General features: G+C 39.4%; 1 protein-coding gene across 4 annotated transcripts; it reads left to right on the forward strand.

The window, feature by feature from the left end:
* The first annotated feature begins 384 nt into the window (after positions 1-384).
* On the forward strand, positions 385-15,688 carry IL10 (interleukin 10). 4 transcript variants are annotated; one of them, XM_061630365.1, is made up of 6 exons: positions 385-464; positions 1,147-1,214; positions 2,138-2,200; positions 4,303-4,452; positions 12,720-12,785; positions 14,040-15,688. In XM_061630365.1, exons 2-6 carry the CDS (start codon positions 1,203-1,205, stop codon positions 14,130-14,132), a joined length of 384 nt encoding a protein of 127 aa, XP_061486349.1. In that variant the 5' UTR covers positions 385-464; positions 1,147-1,202; the 3' UTR covers positions 14,133-15,688. The 4 variants fall into 4 exon arrangements, with proteins under 4 accessions (XP_061486349.1, XP_061486345.1, XP_061486348.1 ...); XM_061630361.1 differs by lacking the exons at positions 385-464; positions 1,147-1,214 and adding an exon at positions 762-1,098; XM_061630364.1 differs by lacking the exon at positions 385-464 and having other exon boundaries at positions 1,109-1,214.
* The last annotated feature ends 3,904 nt before the right edge of the window (positions 15,689-19,592 follow it).

The following is a 19,592-nucleotide window of genomic DNA, read 5'->3' on the forward strand; positions in this document are numbered from 1 at the left end:
TCATAAAACATAGGCCCAGATGAATTACTTTAGTCAGTCTAATAGCACTGAATGGATTCTTGCCAAAAACAAAAGGACAATATACATAAACTGATAATCTCCATGAAACCTGTAACATATTTGAAGATTAGAGAAATATTAAAAGTTAGGTAAAGGAATTGTAATTTTAAAAAATAAGAAAACAGCACAGAGCAGAGCAATGCATTGTTCAAAACTACATTTCTCAGTAAAGTGCAAGAACTTAGAAATGACAGGATTAATGTGTACAATTGAAAGAGACAACACATTCAACCCAGGGGGATTTTAATGAGCTGCAGCTGTTTATCCAGGAACATTAAATGTTAGTCATGATGACATACTTAATTGCTTTATATAATTAATATATTTCCTTGTGCTATTTTTGCCAGATAAAGCCTTATTTGCATTGAGAAACATTCTGGAGATTTTGCATAGTTGGTGGTGGGGTATGTGTTTTCCAGAGATGCCCTTGAAAAATCTGAAATTTATTTGCCTACTACTAGTGGCAGCTGAACAGGAAAAACAACAATTTAATTAGGTTTGCAGAGATTTAAACAATGGACAGTCATACAAAATACCATGACCAATGGGAAAAGCACCTTTTTGTGTTTCCATAATAGTTACTACATGTAAATTTACAAGAAGCAAATGATGTAAAAAGGGAGGAGGGAGGTCTAAGCAATTCTACTTCTATAAGCAACTTTAAAGGGAGTGGGGACAATTCACAAAAACCTCTTGTTGGGAAAAAGTTGACATTTCGGTTTTGAAAAATTCTCACCATATCCTGTGGAAATGAGGAAGGAAGTTGAAACTGCTTTTTGGAGAGTATAAATTAGGAGCCAATCAAGGTGATGGGCATTCAGATCTGGCTTTTTGTCTCTTGCAAAATTAAGCTGAACCGCAAAGGAACTCTGTGAAGACATGAATTCTCTCAGAGTATTTACTGTGCTGTCCCTGGTGCTCAACCTTGAGAATGCACATTGTCAGCTCTCCGAAAGCAGCTGTAAACATTTTGCAGACATCCTGCCTCTTAGACTCCGAGAGCTGAGGGTCACGTTTTATGAGATCAAAGATTATTTTGTAAGTAGGACAATCCTTTCCTCCTCTAACAGCTTCTTTTGCACCCAGGCTTTAGGAAGCGGGAAGGAGGACAAGGCTTTGCTTCTTTTGTGCAGCTATTTAAAATGCTTACACAGGTGATTTGTTTTTACATGTTTTAATTTTTGTAAAGTTTTCTTCATGTTTTTATATGTTTTAATTAGGGTTTTATCTTATTTTTAATTGTATTGTTTGATTATTTGGCTGTTTGCTGGCCTGGGCTCCTTTGGAAGGAAAGGTGGGATAAAAAGGTAATAAATAAATTGCTGGCAGGTACAAGAGATATGTTGTTTGGGATACAAACCACCGAGAAGTTCTCCTGTGCAATCCCCAATGAAATGAATGGGATTCTGAGAAACTTTCTGGTGAGTTCTGCCTTCATTTCAAATGCTGTCAAATGAAATGATGTAACAGCTGTGATTGCAGTTAACAACAAAACATTTTACGTTTAATTAATTTTCTGATTTGGGGAAAGGGAGAAAGCTTGTTAGGACCCAAATAGTTTCTTAGAGAATACGTTAATATTTGTATTATTTTATATTACGATGAATGTCCAGCTGTTTGGAGAAAGTTGACATTCATGTATAAAAGGCAATAATTACAACAAACTGCATAAATATCTAAAACTAAATATCCATTTCCATACCTTTGAGACATGCATGAGAATGCATTTAAGTCTTGTTATAGTCACTGGTGTATTTCTGAGCTTTTAGATACCTCAGCATTTGAAATCTGGACAATATTATTCACCAAAGTTTGAACATTTACTATAACGTATATACATCCTGCACAATTAAAATTTTGTAGCAACAATATTTGTCATGGCTATTACCTACTGATAGATGCAGGAGAAAGAGAAGACCCTCAGATAAGACATTGTCTCAAATCTGAGGGCTCATATGTAAAAGACCCTGGACTATACCAGATGCTCTCTCCTCTTGTTGACAAGTAGCACTCTTCACTATGTGTAAATCTGTGGCCAAACTTACCTGTGGTCTTATCTCATTGCATGTTCTTACAGCAAGCCAGAGATAATGAGGCAGACATCATGTTGTTAAAAGAGGATTTACTGGAAGATTTCAAGGTGAGATTTCGATTGTCTTCAACACATTATTTGGAAATTTGACCATGCTGATCTCTGGGATCATGGAAAAGTGTTTCTTGACAGAAATAAACTCTGAGATCACTCTTTTAGACATCACATGTCAGGCAGGAGGGTCTTTCTTATTTATGTGAATTTGCCAATGTATGTGGCTTAAGCGAACTACAAAGTGCAGTTCTTAAAGGCACATTATTGTATGTATTTGCATTTTAAGTCTGTAATAATAAAACCTTTGCCTTAAATATACTGTACCTCTGGTCCCTTGACTCCCACCTTTCATTTCCACATGCATATTTGTGAGGAACTTGTGGGGGAAATTGCAGTAGTACCAGTCAGCATTACTGTATAGTATTTAGGTTATTAGAGGCTTGACTTAGGAAACCAGAATTCACTGTATCTTTGCCTGAAAAACAATTTTGAACAAAATTTCCCAGAAAGTCATTCCCTTTAAAAAATGTTGTGGTTCCATGGGGCTTAGTTCATTTCACACATAGTATTGTTGATACTAAATTGTTCAGGGTTGTTAAAACAAAAAGGGATTGCGAAGAGCTCCAGAAAGACCTCCCCAAACTGAGTGAATGGGTGGAAAAATGGCAAATGCAATTCAATATAAACAAGTGTAAAATTATACATATTGGAGCAAAAAAACTGAATTTCACATATACGCTCATGGGGTCTGAACTGGCGGTGACCAACCAGGAGAAAGAACTCGGGGTTGTAGTGGACAGCATGATGAAAATGTTGACCCAGTGTGCGGCAGCTGTGAAAAGGCAAATTCCATGCTAGCGATAATTAGGAAAGGTATTGAAAATAAAACAGCCGATATCATAATGCTGTTGTATAAATCTATGCTGCGGCCCCATTTGGAATACTGTGTACAGTTCTGGTCGCCTCATCTCAAAAAGGATATTCTAGAGTTGGAAAAGGTTCAGAAGAGGGCAACCAGAATGATCAAGGGGATGGAGCGACTTCCTTATGAGGAAAGGTTGCAGCATTTGGGGCTTTTTAGTTTAGAGAAAAGGCGGGTCAGACGAGACATGATAGAAGTGTATAAAATTATGCATGTCATTGAGAAAGTGGATAGAGAAAAGTTCTTCTCCCTCTCTCATAATACAAGAACTCATGGGCATTCAAAGAAGCTGAATGTTGGAAGATTCAGGACAGACAAAAGGAAGTACTTCTTTACTCAGCGCATAGTTAAACTATGGAATTTGCTCCCACAAGACGCAGTAATGGCCACCAGCTTGGATGGCTTTAAAAGAAGATTAGACAAATTCATGGAGGACAGGGCTATCAATGGCTACTAGCTGTGATGGCTGTGCTGTGCCACCCTAGTCAGAGGCAGCATGCTTCTGAAAACCAGTTGCCGGAAGCCTCAGGAGGGGAGTGTGTTCTTGCACTCGGGTCCTGTTTGCGGGCTTCCCCCAGGCACCTGGTTGGCCACTATGAGAACAGGATGCTGGACTAGATGGGCCACTGGCCTGATCCAGCAGGCTCTTCTTATGTTCTTATGGTCTAGTGAACAGACAGTAAAAGCCAAAAATATCTACTAGAAATGGCAAAAGTTCAGCATAATATAGGGAAGTCATTCTTCCACTTGAAGCAGAGCTTCTTTTGAACTTAAGAGAGCAGAGAAGTTCAGGTGCCTTGTCACTGGGAGGGTAAAGCAATCAGCAGCTAAGTAAGGCTTTCACTGTGCTGTTATGGTTTTAAGGATAATTATTTTAAGATTTAGATGTATTACTAGATTTCTTGTGGAGCAGTGGAAAGACAGTGTAGAATATGGACATAAATAAACAGAAATAAAAAAGCTTCCAACTGTCTATGGATCCACTTGCATACTTTTCTGCATCAGTTTCCAAAAGTTTACACTTTCTGTAAAGTGGGTGGTGGTGGTAAATATGATAGTCCTTCCTGACTTATCTAGTAGCACAAGGAAACTCTGAAGAAAACATTGTATATCCTACAGAATGATCATATTTACATCATAATCCATGGAACAAAGGTCAAAAGTGTCATGTTATTCCCGAAATGTCTTCTTCATGCTCTCTTACCATTATTACTGTTCTCTTCTCTACCTGTAGGGGTACCTGGGATGCCAGTCAGTGGCAGAAATTATCCAGTTTTATCTGGAGGATGTCTTGCCTAATGTAACTACTGGCAACACCATTGAGCGGAGTGTAGGCTTTCTTGGAAATATGCTACTGGATCTAAGACAGACAATCAAGCGCTGTGTAAGTACTTGTGTTTCCTTTCCAAGGCTGCCTGCTGTGGTAGCTTGTAAATTCCTGGGCAAAAGTCTTAGAGTATTGCAGCATCCTGCCCCTGTTGAATCATGCAAAGAATAGCAAAATATTGTATCCAAAAGTGTTTAGACGCTAGAAACAAATGGTTGTTCAAAGTTATTGGTTGTACAAAATGGGCAGCCTTCTGAAGTACTAGATACTATTTGGAAATAAGGAAAGACAGTACAACATATGTGTTAGCCAGGGACTAGCAGAAGGCAGTACTTCTTCACCTTGCTTCATTCTCATGTTATGCATACAAACTTAGGTTATTCAGTAGTTTTAATTTCTATTTGTAAAGTGATGACAGCAAATACACTAAAGGTTTTGAAAATGCAGGGGTGGACATGGTGCCTTCACCACCTCGTCAGGCAGCAGAGTCAGAGCAATGTGTGTTCTGGGCCACAAAAAAAGATTGCAATTTCTGCATGAAGGTAATCCCACTTTGGTGCCAAGAAAAGCTGAATCGTGATAATTGTGCATATCAAGCATACTATGTGCATAATTTTTGCTTATTTTGCCCAGTTAATTAAAAAAAATTTCTGATATTTAAGCAAAGGGCAGAGAGTTATAAGGACACTGAAACTTTCAGGTATTGGAAATCCGGCTCAGGCTGTCCAGTAGATTTCAAGTTTCACTATGCACTACCCACACACTTTCAAACAGATCTTCACAACCTTCAAGTATAGACACTTACAAAAACATTAAACCAGAGTCTTTCAGTGCTTAGTTCTACACCTAGCAACAATTTCTGCACAAAACTGAAGAATACACACAGTTGTGGACATAGCTGTATTCATTAAGTGGTATAGCTGCTTCAGATATATTGGCCTTTGCTTCAGGTATGATAAAATTGTGACCTCATTAGCAGATTCATAGAGCAGGAAGATGGAGGGTTAAGTCTGGGACTTCACAGATTGACTATTTTATCATATGGATACATATCTACGTTAACTGCACATGTCTCCCTAATAAACTTTAGTAAAATCCTTTTCTATTAGCTGCTGCTTCTACAAACTGTGAAGTTAGAACTACAGCTGACATAACTGTTCAGCCCCAGATCCCAATATTACTTTACTGTGGTGCCCTCACTGTGTCACAAGATGACTCACAGAACAAACATGCAAGGCCACAAAGAAACCCTTTGCACTTAGCAGAGTAGCAGGAAGAAACTTTTTTCTCTGAGCTCTTCTCTAGAACTAAGGGATATTCATAAAGTTCCTCATCAAAGCTGAATCTTTGCCAGGGACAGAACTGTAGAGAATGACATTTGTATTGACACAAAGCAGAAGTCCCCCCTCTCCTCTGATTTTGTGCTCAGCGGTGCTAGGCTTTACAAAAAAAATAAGCAAGCACTGTTGACTTCTATTCCCCTAAGAAATGTCAGTATAATCAGATAAACAATGGTTTAAAAAGAAAATGGCAATATAGTGCAGCATAATATTGTTTACAATGTGAGCTGTGAGCCAGGAAGTCCTTATTTCAAATCTCTTCTCAGCAATGAATTCACCATGCAGTCATAAACAGACCATTGTTGTCTTAGGCCCCGACTTCCATCTGCAACATGCAGATAACAAGTGGACCTGCAACAGCTTGTTGTACTGTGGAATGCTTCTATTCACTTTTCAAGTCCATCAGCCATGGCATTCCTTCCCACACGATTTTCCAAGTCCTCCTCCCTGCCAAAATTGCTCAGCATTTCATGGCCCCTGAACATGCTCATTCCTTATTGGACTGGCCAGGGGGGCAGGGATCTCCCCTAGAGGATTTTTCTTTCTAAAACATTTTTAGTACTTTTGCAAATCCTGGGGTTCCCTGAAGCCTGCTCCTTTTCTTGTTTAGGACTGGCAGATGCAGTACCAGCAGGACACCTCATTGGTATTATGTTTTGATGTCAATGTCAGGACCCTTCCTGTCAGGATCCCACCTCAGGCACCACCTGCTAGCATCCCGCCTGTGGTCATCACCTTGTCACAGTCCCACCTCAGGGTCCTGGTCTTTAAACAGTTCTCTCACCGGCTCTAACAAAGATCTCTCAAGATCCCACTGCTAGGCAGCACCACCAGACACTCCCTGTAAAACAATATTGCCTTGAGACTGTGCCTTAGTCTCCTCCTGACTTATTGCTACTTTGTGTCTGGGTGCACTTGCAGGCCACAACCCCCTCTATCTTTGTGCCTATAAAGAATACAGCCCTGGGTTGCTCTGGATACCTGATGATGTTACACTGTCTCTTCACCGCTGCCACCATTGATACTGTTTCCCAACCTTGGTATATGCCCTGCCCACCCTTCTGGTCTGTGTAACCCAGCCAAGGATCAGGCGTTCTGGTAAACCAAGAAATATTTATTTATATACACAGGGAATAACAAGATTACTTAAAGGTATTGTCAACAAGCGTGTGGTTTCATAAGTTGCGTTACTCTTTATGTTTCTAGCCGTCAATAACCTGCCTCACTACCCGCCTAATCCAATCCAACCCACAAAACCAACTCCAACCTCCCTCAGAACTCCCACCAACAGAACTCTCTCCACCCAGAACTGTCATCCTCTCATTTATACCTTCAGACACTCAAACGCTCAGCCAATCATAATACAACATTCTCCAGCTTTCCAGCCCATGTACTCCCCGCTTTCACTCAGTCTACTTACCACATATACTCTAATAAACCCACACTTACCATATTTACAGCGATATATATACAGGGACATCACAGTCAACATATTGATGTAAGAACTAGTAGACATTGTCTAATTGGTAGGAATTTATTAGGAAAGTGTGATTTGTTACTGTATTTTCATTGAAAGTTGTTATTGTTGCTTTTTAATAATGTTATTACCTTGTTATTTAATTTCTGTAAATTGCACTGTTTTTATTGATATGTATTTCTATATTTGCGTTTATTTTTTGTAAGCCGCCTTGAGGGCCTTTTGGCCAAAAGGTGGGATAGAAATAAACCATAATAATAATAATAATAATAATAATAATAATAATAATAATAATAATAATAATAATAATAATAATAATAAGCTTGTCAATAAATTCATCTTGCACATGGGTGGTGCCATATTGGCTATTTAAGCTACAGAACATTAAGCCTGCAGTTTATTTATTTATTTATTGCACTTGTATACCGCCCCATAGCCGAAGCTCTCTGGGCGGTTTACAGCATTTTTGGAAATAAAAGGAATGCTAATACAGGCCTGCCTTACAGAACAGTTGGATATGTACATACAGTGCTTCAAACTCTTGAATGTGATCTAGAAGTGCAGAATATTAGTACATCCAGTTGTATGAACATACAAAATAACATGTATGCAGTGCAAACCTAGATTAGAGAAAATGACGGTTACTTGAATCCACAACATATGCCCGCAAAACTCCAGATCAGAATTATTTTGAATAATTTGCTCTCCAGAGGTATTTTAAACCTAAATTAGTGAAACCAATAAGTGCAGAAGCAATTTGAGTTGTGCAAAGCTGAATCTCAGTGTGTCTTAGGAAACAAAATAGACACAGGATATATCTGTTACATAAACGGGCATTTTTCTCATTTCTGATGTACAGCAAGCCTTGGGCACAGCCAGTCGTATAATGTAGCAAGGTGAAGCAGGTTGCTTCAGGCAGTAGGATTTAGAGGAAACATATGAAGGCAGGAATTGATGTCTGAATGGTGCCATGAAACTTTTTAAAGTGTTAGCCCAACAATAGAGGGCGCCTCTTGGTGTTCCGCTTCAGGAAGCACAATAGACAGAGGCAGCATTGTCCCTGGGGACTATGAAAAATGGGAATGGACTGCCTTCAGGTCGATTCTGACTTATGGTGACCCTATGAATAGGGTTTTCATGGTAAGCAGTATTCAGAGGTGGTTTACCATTGCCTCCCTCTGAGGCTGAGAGGCAGTGACTGGCCCGAGGTCACCCAGTAAGCTTCATGGCTGTGCGGAGATTCGAACCCTGGTCTCCCAGGTCAGAGTTAAGGATCTAATAGAGAATTCTCAGCACTTCACCAAATTACAGTTCCCAGGATTCTTTGAGGGAAGTTGTAACAGTATAAAACTTAAGGGTGTGATGTAGCTATGCTTATGGTTTAAAAGAGTCATGCCACCCAGATATGGAAAAGGTCAAACTTTCTGTACTTTCAATACTTGTGTAGGAGAAATTTTAGAAAGTACAGCTTGTCATGCAGGGGTGATGTGCCTGCTGAAAATCCTTATTATGCACAACAATGTTGCATGAAGCCTCCTCTTCTTTGGATCTGTTGTTGTTGTTGTTATGTGCCTTCAAGTCGATTACGACTTATGGCGACCCTATGAATCAGCGACCTCCAAGAGTATCTGTCATGAACCACCCTGTTCAGATCTTGTAAGTTCAAGTCTGTGGCTTCCTTTATGGAATCAATCCATCTCTTGTTTGGCCTTCCTCTTTTTCTACTCCCTTCTGTTTTTCCCAGCATTATTGTCTTTTCTAGTGAATCATGTCTTCTCATGATATGTCCAAAGTAGAATAACCTCAGTTTCATCATTTTAGCTTCTAGTGACAGTTCTGGTTTAATTTGATCGAACACCCAATTATTTGTCTTTTTCGCAGTCCATGGTATGCGCAAAGCTCTCCTCCAGCACCACATTTCAAATGAGTTGATTTTTCTCTTATCCGCCTTTTTCACTGTCCAACTTTCACATCCATACATAGAGATCGGGAATACCATGGTCTGAATGATCCTGACTTTGGTGTTCAGTGATACATCTTTGCATTTGAGGATCTTTTCTAGTTCTCTTACAGCTGCACTACCCAGTCCTAGCCTTCTTCTGATTTCTTGACTATTGTCTCCATTTTGGTTAATGACTGTGCCGAGGTATTGATAATCCTTGACAAGTTCAATGTCCTCATTGTCAACTGTAAAGTTATATACATCTTCTGTTGTCATTACTTTAGTCTTTTTGATGTTCAGCTGTAGTCCTGCTTTTGTGCTTTCCTCTTAACTTTCATCAGCATTCGTTTCAAATAATTACTGGTTTCTGCTAAGAGTATGGTATCGTCTGCATATCTTAAATTATTGATGTTTCTCCCTCCAGTTTTCACACCTCCTTCATCTTGGTCCAATCCCGCTTTCTGTATGATATGTTCTGCGTACAGATTTAACAAATAGGGTGATAAAATACACCCCTGTCTCACACCCTTTCCGATGGGGAACCAATCAGTTTCTCCATATTCTGTCCTTACAGTAGCCTCTTGTCCAGAGTATAGGTTTGCGCATCAGGACAATCAGATGCTGTGGCACCCCCATTTCTTTTAAAGCATTCCATAGTTTTTCATGATCTACACAATCAAAGGCTTTGCTGTAGTCTATAAAACACAGGGTGATTTTCTTCTGAAATTCCTTGCTCCGTTCCATTATCCAACGTATGTTTGCAATATGATCTCTGGTGCTTCTTCCCTTTCTAAATCCATCTTGGACGTTTCTCGCTCCATATATGGTAAGAACCTTTGTTCTAGAATCTTGAGCATTACTTTACTTGCGTGGGATATTAAGGCAATAGTTCAATAATTACTGCATTCTCTGGGATCCCCTTTCTTTGGAAATGGGATATACATTGAACGCTTCCAGTCTGTGGGCCATTGTTTAGTTTTCCATATTTATTGACAAATTTTTGTCAAAATTTGGACAGATTCAGTCTCAGTAACTTGTAGCAACTGTATTGTGGTATGCCATCTATTCCTGGTGATTTGTTTCTTCCAAGAATTTTAAGAGCAGCTTTCACCTCACATTCTAAAATTTCTGGTTCTTCATCATATTGTTCATCCGTGAATGAATCTGTCATCCTTGCATCTCTTTTATAGAGTTCTTCAGTGTATTGCTTCCATCTTCCTTTTATTTCATCTCAGTCAGTCAGTGTGTTCCCCTGTTGATTATTCAACATCCCTACTCGTGATTTAAATTTCCCTTTCATTTCTCTAATCTTTTGGAATAGGGCTCTTGTTCTTCCCATTTTGTTGTCCTTTTCTATTTCTATACAATAACTATTGTTATAGTTTTATTTGTCCCTACGTACTAGTCATTGTATAGTTGCATTTAGGGTTCTGACCGTGTTTCTATCTCCTTTTGCTTTTGCTTTCCTTCTCTCTTTAACCATTTTAAGAGTTTCTTCAGTCATCCATTGAGGTCTTTCTCTCTTTTTAACAAGAGGTATTGTCTTTTTGCATTCTTCCCTGATAATGTCCCTGACTTCAGTCCATAGTTCTTCTGGTTCTCTGTCAACTAAGTTTAAAGCCTCAAACCTGTGCCTTATTTGATCTTTATATGCTTCTGGGGTGTTATTTAAATTGTATTTTGGCATTATGAGTGCTTTGTTGTTCTTCTTTAGCTTTATTCTGATTTTCGATACAACCAGTTCATGATCTGTACCGCAGTCTGCTCCTGGTCTTGTTTTTGCAGAAAGTATGGAACTTCTCCATCTTCTGTTTCCAATTATATAATCAATTTGATTCCTATATTGACCATCTGGTGATGTCCACGTGTACAGTCGTCTTTCTGGTTGCTCAAAAAATGAGTTGGCAAGAAACAAATCATTGGCTTCACATAATTCAATAAGTGTTTCTTCTGCTTCATTTCTGTCTCCTAAGCCCCATTTCCCCACAATTCCTAGTTCTCCTCTGTTCCTTACTTTTGCATTCCAGTCCCCCATGATTATCATCATATCTTGTTTTGGAGTGTGATCAAATTCCTCCTGTACTTCTGCGTAAAATCTCTCAAATTCTTCTTCTGCGTTTGACGTTGGAGCGTAGACTTGGATGATGGTTATGTTGATAGATTTCCCATTTAATCTCATTAATATCACTCGCTCAGACCTTGCGTTGTAGCTTCTAATTGCTTTTGCTACATCACTTCTCACTATTAAAGCAACCCCGTTTCTTCTTGATTTCTCATTTCCTGCATAAAATATTTTGTAGTTGCCTGATTGAAAATGTCCCATTCCAGTCCATTTTAATTCACTCACGCCAAGTACTGTAATGTTGATACGCTCCATTTCTTGCTTGACAATTTCTAACTTTCCCTGGTTCATGCTTCTCACATTCCATGTTCCTATTGTGTGCTTCATACAACTCCAGACTCTCCTTTCGCATCTGTGCGCATCAGCCTCTGGGCTTCCTTTCGGCTTTGACCCAGCTGTGTCATTAGTCACAGCACTACTCATACTTGTCCATTGTTCTTCCCCAGTAGCTCGGTGAGTGCCTTCTGACCTGGGGGTCTCATCTTCCAGCATTATCTCGTGTTGTATTTTGGATACTCTGTTCACAGGGTTTTCGTGGTAAGAGATATTCAGAGGTGGTTTACCATTGCCTTCCTCTGAGTTTGGATGCATCTAAGTCTGGTGTCTCAGCTTTGACCATTCCGCCATGGGTGCCCCTACTAGGAGTCTAGCCTCTTGGTCTAGACTCCTGATGGCATTGCTCTCAGCTTCTTCAACACTCTCAAACCCCCTCACCACATTAAGGTGTGCATCCTAAAGGGGGGTCTTTGCATCTAGTACTCTTATATAGAATATGCTGCAGAGTTTTTATTCTGTCTGACGAATCAGAAGCTTTTGTTTAAAATGCCTTGGGATTCAGATTAACATCATCCATCTTTTCTGTAGATGTGGATGTAATAGAAAAGATGTTTCCAGGCCAGGAGTTGACAGTCCTAAAGTCCAAAGGTGCTTCAGATAAATATAGCCGTATTGTAATCTTATACATGGCTTTCCCTCATTTCAGTGATGGGCAAAAAGCATAGGAAGTTGATTCATTATGAAAAAAGGAGGCAATAATAATGATATTGCAAAACAAACTGGAAATATATAATTGTAGAAGTAGATGAAGCTGTAGGAGATCACAGGTGATACCTTATATTAAAATCTCAAGAAAATACCCTTTCTGCATAAACTGAAAAAGGACAGCATATATATTACTGAGGCACTCAGCATTCTCATATACAGGTCCTGATCTAGTTTTGCACAACCAGTCACATAGATGTATCCAGTGAGTTCAGTGCAGCCTGGATGAGCATCACTACATGGAATGCATCAGTATCCTCTGCATGTGCAGGAGCTGATTCCATTGGTGGATTTCCCTTGCTGCATCAGGGCAATGCACATTCGATTTTGTAGGACTTTCAAGATTAACCAGAAGAAACCCACTGAACTAATTATTCTTCGGCTTTCTCTTTCTCTTTTCAGCATAGGTTCTTCATCTGTGAAAAGAAGAGTAAAACAATAAAGAACATCAAAGAAACTTATGAAAAGGTAGGTTTCTACATCACAAAGTAGCAGTAACAATAGTAAGTTAAATTTATATTACCTCCCAAAGGAACCCAGGGTGGCAAACAACAAGCAATAAAACATCTTGAAAACAATTCCAATACAGATGCAGACTCTAAATATCTTTGTTTACAATTTAGCACAGTATGTGGAAGAGCCAAAACAAGGAGTGTGGGTGAGTTATGCATCCTCTTTCCACACTTCTGGAGTAATGTGCAAAATGGGGACTTAATACAAAGACAGCTCATGCAGCCTTCCTGTTTCAAGTGTTTCTATATATACAGCATGCAAAACCACCGTTAGACTGGATCCTTTGGAAGATCCCAGTGGCATGCAGGTTTTAAAACAATTATAACCTGTAAAGAAGCAGTGGAAAAGAGTGGGAGAACACTGCTTCTCTGGACCACTGTAGTAGGTAAAAAGCTCACTTCATGGTGCAGACAGTGCAACACTGCATTTGTACCAAGGCTTCTAGGTGTCAATCTGGGAATGTAGTGTATACTTCTGGACAGGTTGCCACTGGCTATAATAAACAAAAAGATAAACCAATCATAAATATTTACTGTTTGATACATTTCTCAACTCAGTCAGTCAAACTGAAATGCTATACTCTCTGGAACAAACATGCAGTGGAAAACAACTTTCATTTTCTGTACCATTCAAGTGGTATATACGCTCTGTTCTGTTACAATTGATGGTTTTCAGAACAGCCATCTGATCCTATCTTTTTGGATCTGTAAGTCCCAATGTGTTCAAGAGGACTTACTAATGTTAAGATTGCTACAGAAAGATGTCTTAAAGTCCAGCTCATCGTTTCAGAGCTGCATCCACCTGTGGGCTGTATCCCACACTGATGCAGTAAAGTGGAACCGTATAGGTTGCTCAATTGACATAAATTCTTCCTGCACTAGCAGTTTGTGTTAAATATGCCAACCTTTAAACTACGGTGATTTTTCGTCTATGAGTTGTGTTGTCATAGAAGTCAGAAAATAGCTGTGTAGAAAGGGCCTGGCAGTCATGGTCCACTCCTCCCCCTTGGCTTCTTCCCAAGCCTGCTTCTCATGCTTGCCCCTCCTTTTTGCAATGTGTCATTTCAATCCTGGTCAACGGGACTTAAAATTCTTTCACATGCCAAGTCTTCAAAGTAGAATAAAAATAATGGAGTTATACAGGCATATTTATCTTGCAATAATTATTTTTACTTTATCATGTAAGTAATTCTCTCTCCTTTCTCCCCAGCTGCAAGACAAAGGCATCTACAAAGCAATGGGAGAGTTTGACATTTTCATTAACTACATTGAAGAATATCTGACAATGAAGATGAAAAACTGAAATTCTTCTTTTTACCTCAGGGAAGCTGTTACTTTTTAAATAATGTAACAGGTTAGATGCAATTCATTGGAATACACTTTACAAAAGGTGTTATGAGAAATCAATAACATCAATACCACAATAACATACTATTTTTTAACTTAAGTTTATTTATTAACACAGATACCTCAGTGTTTTCAGTGCTGTATACATTTTAGAAATAGAAAGCCTCTCACATAATTTGAGTGTTTTTTGTGTTTTTCATAGTGCATTATTGTCCTTTTATTTTAGCTTAGAAATGATCGAACTTGCAGCATTCCATGAAACCCTTTTGAGGAAGTGAGAAATAGTACCAATAGTTTCTGAATCTGTACTATGTTTGAGTTAGCATGTTTGGACTTAAATCTCAGCGCTATGAGCCAAACACATTGCTAAATTCAGCAAGGGGTTATTTGCTGGAACAATATTCAGTATCGCTGAAAGTGCTAGTGTTTCCATTTCTGGTCAGATGTTAAGTGTTAGGTCAAAAAAACAGCCACCAGGTTATTAGCTAAGACTAGTCATCTCACCAGGGCTTAAAGAGCCACACCAAATCTTGGTCCATATCCAAGCACAATTCAAAGTGTTTGCGCTCACCTTTAAATCAGGGGTGGCTAACATGTGGCCTTCCGGATGTTTTGGGCTACAACTCCTATCAGCCCCCTCAGCATGTCCAACGGTCAGGGATGGCACAAGTTGCAGTCCAGCAGCATTTGGAGAGCCACAAACTGGCAACACTTGCTTTTAAAGCCCTACAAGTTGGGAAAGGAGGAGGTACCAAAAAGAACCACTTTCCCATACACTGAAATCTGCTTGGGAGGGTCTTCTCCAGGTGGCACACTATTTGTGGTTAGGTGGGAAGCAACTGGAAAGAAAGCTTTCTTGGTTGAGGCCACCCCAGTTCTCTGCCCAGGGAGGAGGAGGATCTGGTGGCTATGCTGTTATTTTTTTAAGCACATTGAGTTAATTTTTTTTTGTTCTCCCACAATCTTTCATCACCTATTTTTATTTCTGCTGGGTTGCTTTTAATTTTGCCTTTTTAGTAGTTTGTGTTATTTATTGTGCTTTTGACTGTATTTTGATAGCATTTTCTTTTTTACCCTGAATTTGTTTTTAAATGAAGGATGGCGGAAACTTATGAATGAATGAATACCTCAGACAAGGACAAACATGTATTGAAATGTTTTAAAATTCAAAATAATTGCTTTCACTCATGTTGAAATTATTCAGGTCTTTGCAAGCACTATAGTAACAAACGTATTGCAAGTTTTAGTGCCTCCACCATCAATGCATCAAATCACCATGTGTTTATGTAATTTTTGTGTGGATCTGGGTGACAGTTGCCTTGACAAATGTGAGATCATTACTGCTTCTAGTTTTTTTAAAAAGGAACTAAACATTTTTTCTGCATCAGAATGACTTTTTAGCTTTCCTTTTCCCCTTGAAATAATTCTTTTATCATCTAAGCATGTAAGGAAATGTGGAGCCCTTTGTTTATGTCCAACACACTCTGAACTCATGATAAATAAATAAAATTTACAGCTCTTGACTCTTATTAATCCTTAACTTGCTATCATGTGGGAGGGTTAGGAAAAATGAAACTTAGAATTAGATACTTGACTTATAACAAAATTGTTATACAAAGGCCACCTTCAACTTTACTGATAGAAAAACTGAACGCTGCATTAAATCAGGAGATGTAATATGGATGAGCTGAAAGGATCAGCCTTTAAGGCTTTTGTTGCTACACTCAAAGTGGTCCCTCTTAAAATGAAATTGATTTGATTTGCATCATGTGGGATATTGTCAGGTTAAAAGTTGAGAGCAAACCAATATAAATAAGAATCCATTTTTTAAGAAAACAATGTATTTTAATGCTTTTATTTATTTAAATGTTTAAAAGTTTAAATGTAAAAGTTTCAGCTACAACTGTCTCTTAATATAACCTGGGTTATATATATTTAATGCAAACTTTTAAAAATGGACTCACTATTCCCTTTTGAGCTTATAAAATGCTTTTTTGTAAAGAAAGGTGAAGAAAACATATTGCTTGGGTTAAAAACATTTAAACTTTTTTGCAGCTATGGGCAATTTCTGGCTCCTAGCTCCTGGGTCATGGAGCTATAAATCGCTGACTGCTGCAGTGCAGTGGGCCAACTCTAAGTGGGCAACCTTGAGGGGACAACCCCAAACAGGATTGCCCTTGTCAGTACGAGGTCACCATCTCCTTCAAATTCTTTCCAATTCCCCACCCCAAAACCTACCCCACAAGATACACTTAAGTTTTACTTTAGATTATCTCCTGGAGTATGAGTGCAATGTGTGCTCCTCATTGAGTGGAGGGTGAAAAGAAGATGTCACCCCAGGTTGAGAGCCTGTTGGGCAAGACTAGCCCCCCTAGGTGAGAGGCGGAAGTGTATGTACCCTAGGTGGGTGGTGTAGTATACTGGGGTGGTTTGTGGAACTTGGTGGGCGGGTGCTGTGAGGATGTGCATGGAAGAGAAATAGGATGAAGGGATCCTACCACAATGACCACTCCAATGACTGATGGTAGGGGCAGGCATGGCCGGGAGAGGGTTGGTCAGGGAGCAAACCACAGGTGTTTGCTGTCTGTGTCCCTTTCCGACCCACACACTCACTTTGGTATTATGACTGGTACTATTGCTGTTGAATGATCAGTCCGTGATAAATCCATGCTCATGAAAAACCTCATTATGAATGAGCAGGCTGACCTGGCATGTATAATTGAGAAGTGGGTGTGAGAACGGTGAGCTGGATCTTACCCAGCTTTGTACATCCAGGTATTCAGTGCAACAGCAGCCTAGACTCGAGGATCCAGGGTTGGGAAAAATGCGGCTATAGTGCATCAAGATTCATTATCACTAGGGAACCTCTCAACCTTGGGGCAGGGCTTAGAGGACCTGTGTTTCTGGTTGGGCCATAGAGGCAGATTAGGGGATGCTGTTGGCCTCCCTTACCTAGGTGATCTCCAGTCCAGTGCTGGAGAACCCCAGGACAATAGTTTTGGTTGATTTCAATATCAATGCCAAAAATGCATCAAGGAAGGTTCAGGAGTTCATAGCCTCCATGCAGCTGTCTCAAGATGTCAATGGCCCAACCCATACGCAGGACATACACTTGTTTTGGGTTTTGCCCCAACAAGTGGGGAGAGGGGAAGTCTCAAAATGGGGAGTGGATATCACCTCTTTGTCACAGACTGACCACTTCTTTGTGAAGTTTGGACTTGTAGCAGCAGACTTGCCCTGCAGAGGTGAGTGACCAGTTAAGATCCCCCCCCCGAGATTAATGGAAAGTGAAGGATTCCTGAATACTCCGGGGAAGTTTCCAATGGATAGAGTCAACAATTCTGCTGAGGCTCTTATCTCACTGTGGAATGATGAGATGAGAAGAGCCATTGACACAACCACTCCTGTGGTTTCTCTTCAGCATGGTGAAGACCAGGCAGCTCCTCAGTTTACTGGAATGTAAGTGGCATAAAATTCACTCTGAAACCTATCAAGCACTTGCATTTTATGGCAAACGAACAGATATATTATGTTCCTAAAGTAACAAAGTGCATTTTGCTCTGTAAAGACTGCAAAAAAAAAGCATATTCTCAATTTTTTCATTTTTTATGGCTTCAAAATTTCTGGAAATTTAAATCCCTAGACTTGTGATACCCCACTTATTTTGAAAGGCAGCTTGCCTATATCGATTGATTGGTAAACACTGTCAGTATACATGGTTTAGAGAAACAAAAGCACAAAACAAAACAACTGGCTCCTTTATGGAGTTTATGATTGAGATGCCACAAACTATCTCCTTACGCATGAAGCAGCACATTCAGGAGAAGATTTGTGCTAGATTTCTACGGAGAAGAGGTGGGCATCAAATGCAGAACCTTATGGTGGGCTCACACAAAACTTTTCTTCCTCTTTCAAAGAGGCTTCCATTTTTCTGGGCGCTTTAGAATTTCTGTGTCTATGGGGGATTTATCTATTTATTGCTTGTACTTATACCCACTCTCTTCCAAATCATCCCAGGGCAGGTTACAAAAATAAGGTTGAGGTTACCTTATTGTTGTGAGGTGGCTGAGGGTGGTGTGCATATTTTTTTTTTTGCATTAAACATTTATCCAGCGTTGTGCAGCCTCCCCAGCTGCCTGCACTCACATGATTCCTTCTCCTAAGCTTCAACTGAAGCACAGGATGCTGGGAAGGTTTTGTTCAGGCAAGTCCTTTTATGATTAAAAAAATCTTTCTAATATGATTTCTTTACAAGTAAAAATACTTTTAAAAAATGACCAACACACAGTAGGAAGCCTCACCATCCTGAGGATGTTATGGGGTTTTCAGGAAATGCAAGCAACCAGAAATGCTACAGAATGCAGATAGCCAGACAGATAATTTGTAGAATGAAAGGACACTCACTAATATCCTTTGACAACCTTGAAAGCAAGGGAAACAACAAAAAAACATGCACCTCACCCATGTGAATTTCACTGAAATTTTCTCTCCCCTTTGATAATTTTTGAATGCAATTCCTTTCTTAATTCCTGGAGATTGATAAAAAAAGGGAGGAAGTTTGGCCATCTAAAATGTAAGTCATTTTTCCCCAATACGTGCAAGCGGAATTATCAAGAAGGGAAGTCTGAACCACAAGAGTTTATGGCATAAGGTAATCTCCATGTAAATGGTAGTAAATTAACCTTTTACAATTAATTCTCCACCCAAACTTTCCAAAGTTTGAGATATAAATAACAATGCAGAGAGACACATATTCAGTTCTCATACATGAAGACCAACAAAAAATAACCAAGAAGAAAGGCAAATTGTGTTATTACTGATAGCAGCCATTGTGTGTCCATTCTGGCTATTCCTTTGATACAGGTTTTATTTTATGAATTGAGAAGAGGATGTTTCTGGCACCTCTTTTTCAGGAGCAAGCAGTGAACAAAGGAATTTTTTTCAAATGCATCATTAACAGTTATGCACGTGACTCACAGAACCTACGTCAAACACGAAACTACATCAAGCCTTTTTAACTTCGTTCTTGACTTGCCTTATCTTTGCTTTGATCTGAAACTTGCACACATAAGATTTTCTATTGCATGCTCCTTTTTATCACCCTGCTTTGGCACAATTTAAATTTAATTTAAATTTGGTTATTTGAATGATGCACACTAGATTCCATTGCCAAAACAGTTGGAAAAATCCCAGTTGGTCCCAGGTTATGGTATGAAGGCACATAAGGCCAGCACCCTGTTGAAGCTAAGGAGGGTCAGGTCTGGTCAGTGCCTGGATGGGAGACCGCCTGGGAACCATATGTGAAATGAAATGAACCATATGTAAGCCGCCTTGGGTTTCTATCATGAAAAGAAAGGCGGGGTATAAATGTAAATGTAAGAACATAAGAAGAGCCTGCTGGATCAGGCCAGTGGCC

Source organism: Rhineura floridana, chromosome 6 (genome assembly GCF_030035675.1).
Source record: "Rhineura floridana isolate rRhiFlo1 chromosome 6, rRhiFlo1.hap2, whole genome shotgun sequence".
Classification (NCBI taxonomy): Eukaryota; Metazoa; Chordata; class Lepidosauria; order Squamata; family Rhineuridae; genus Rhineura; species Rhineura floridana.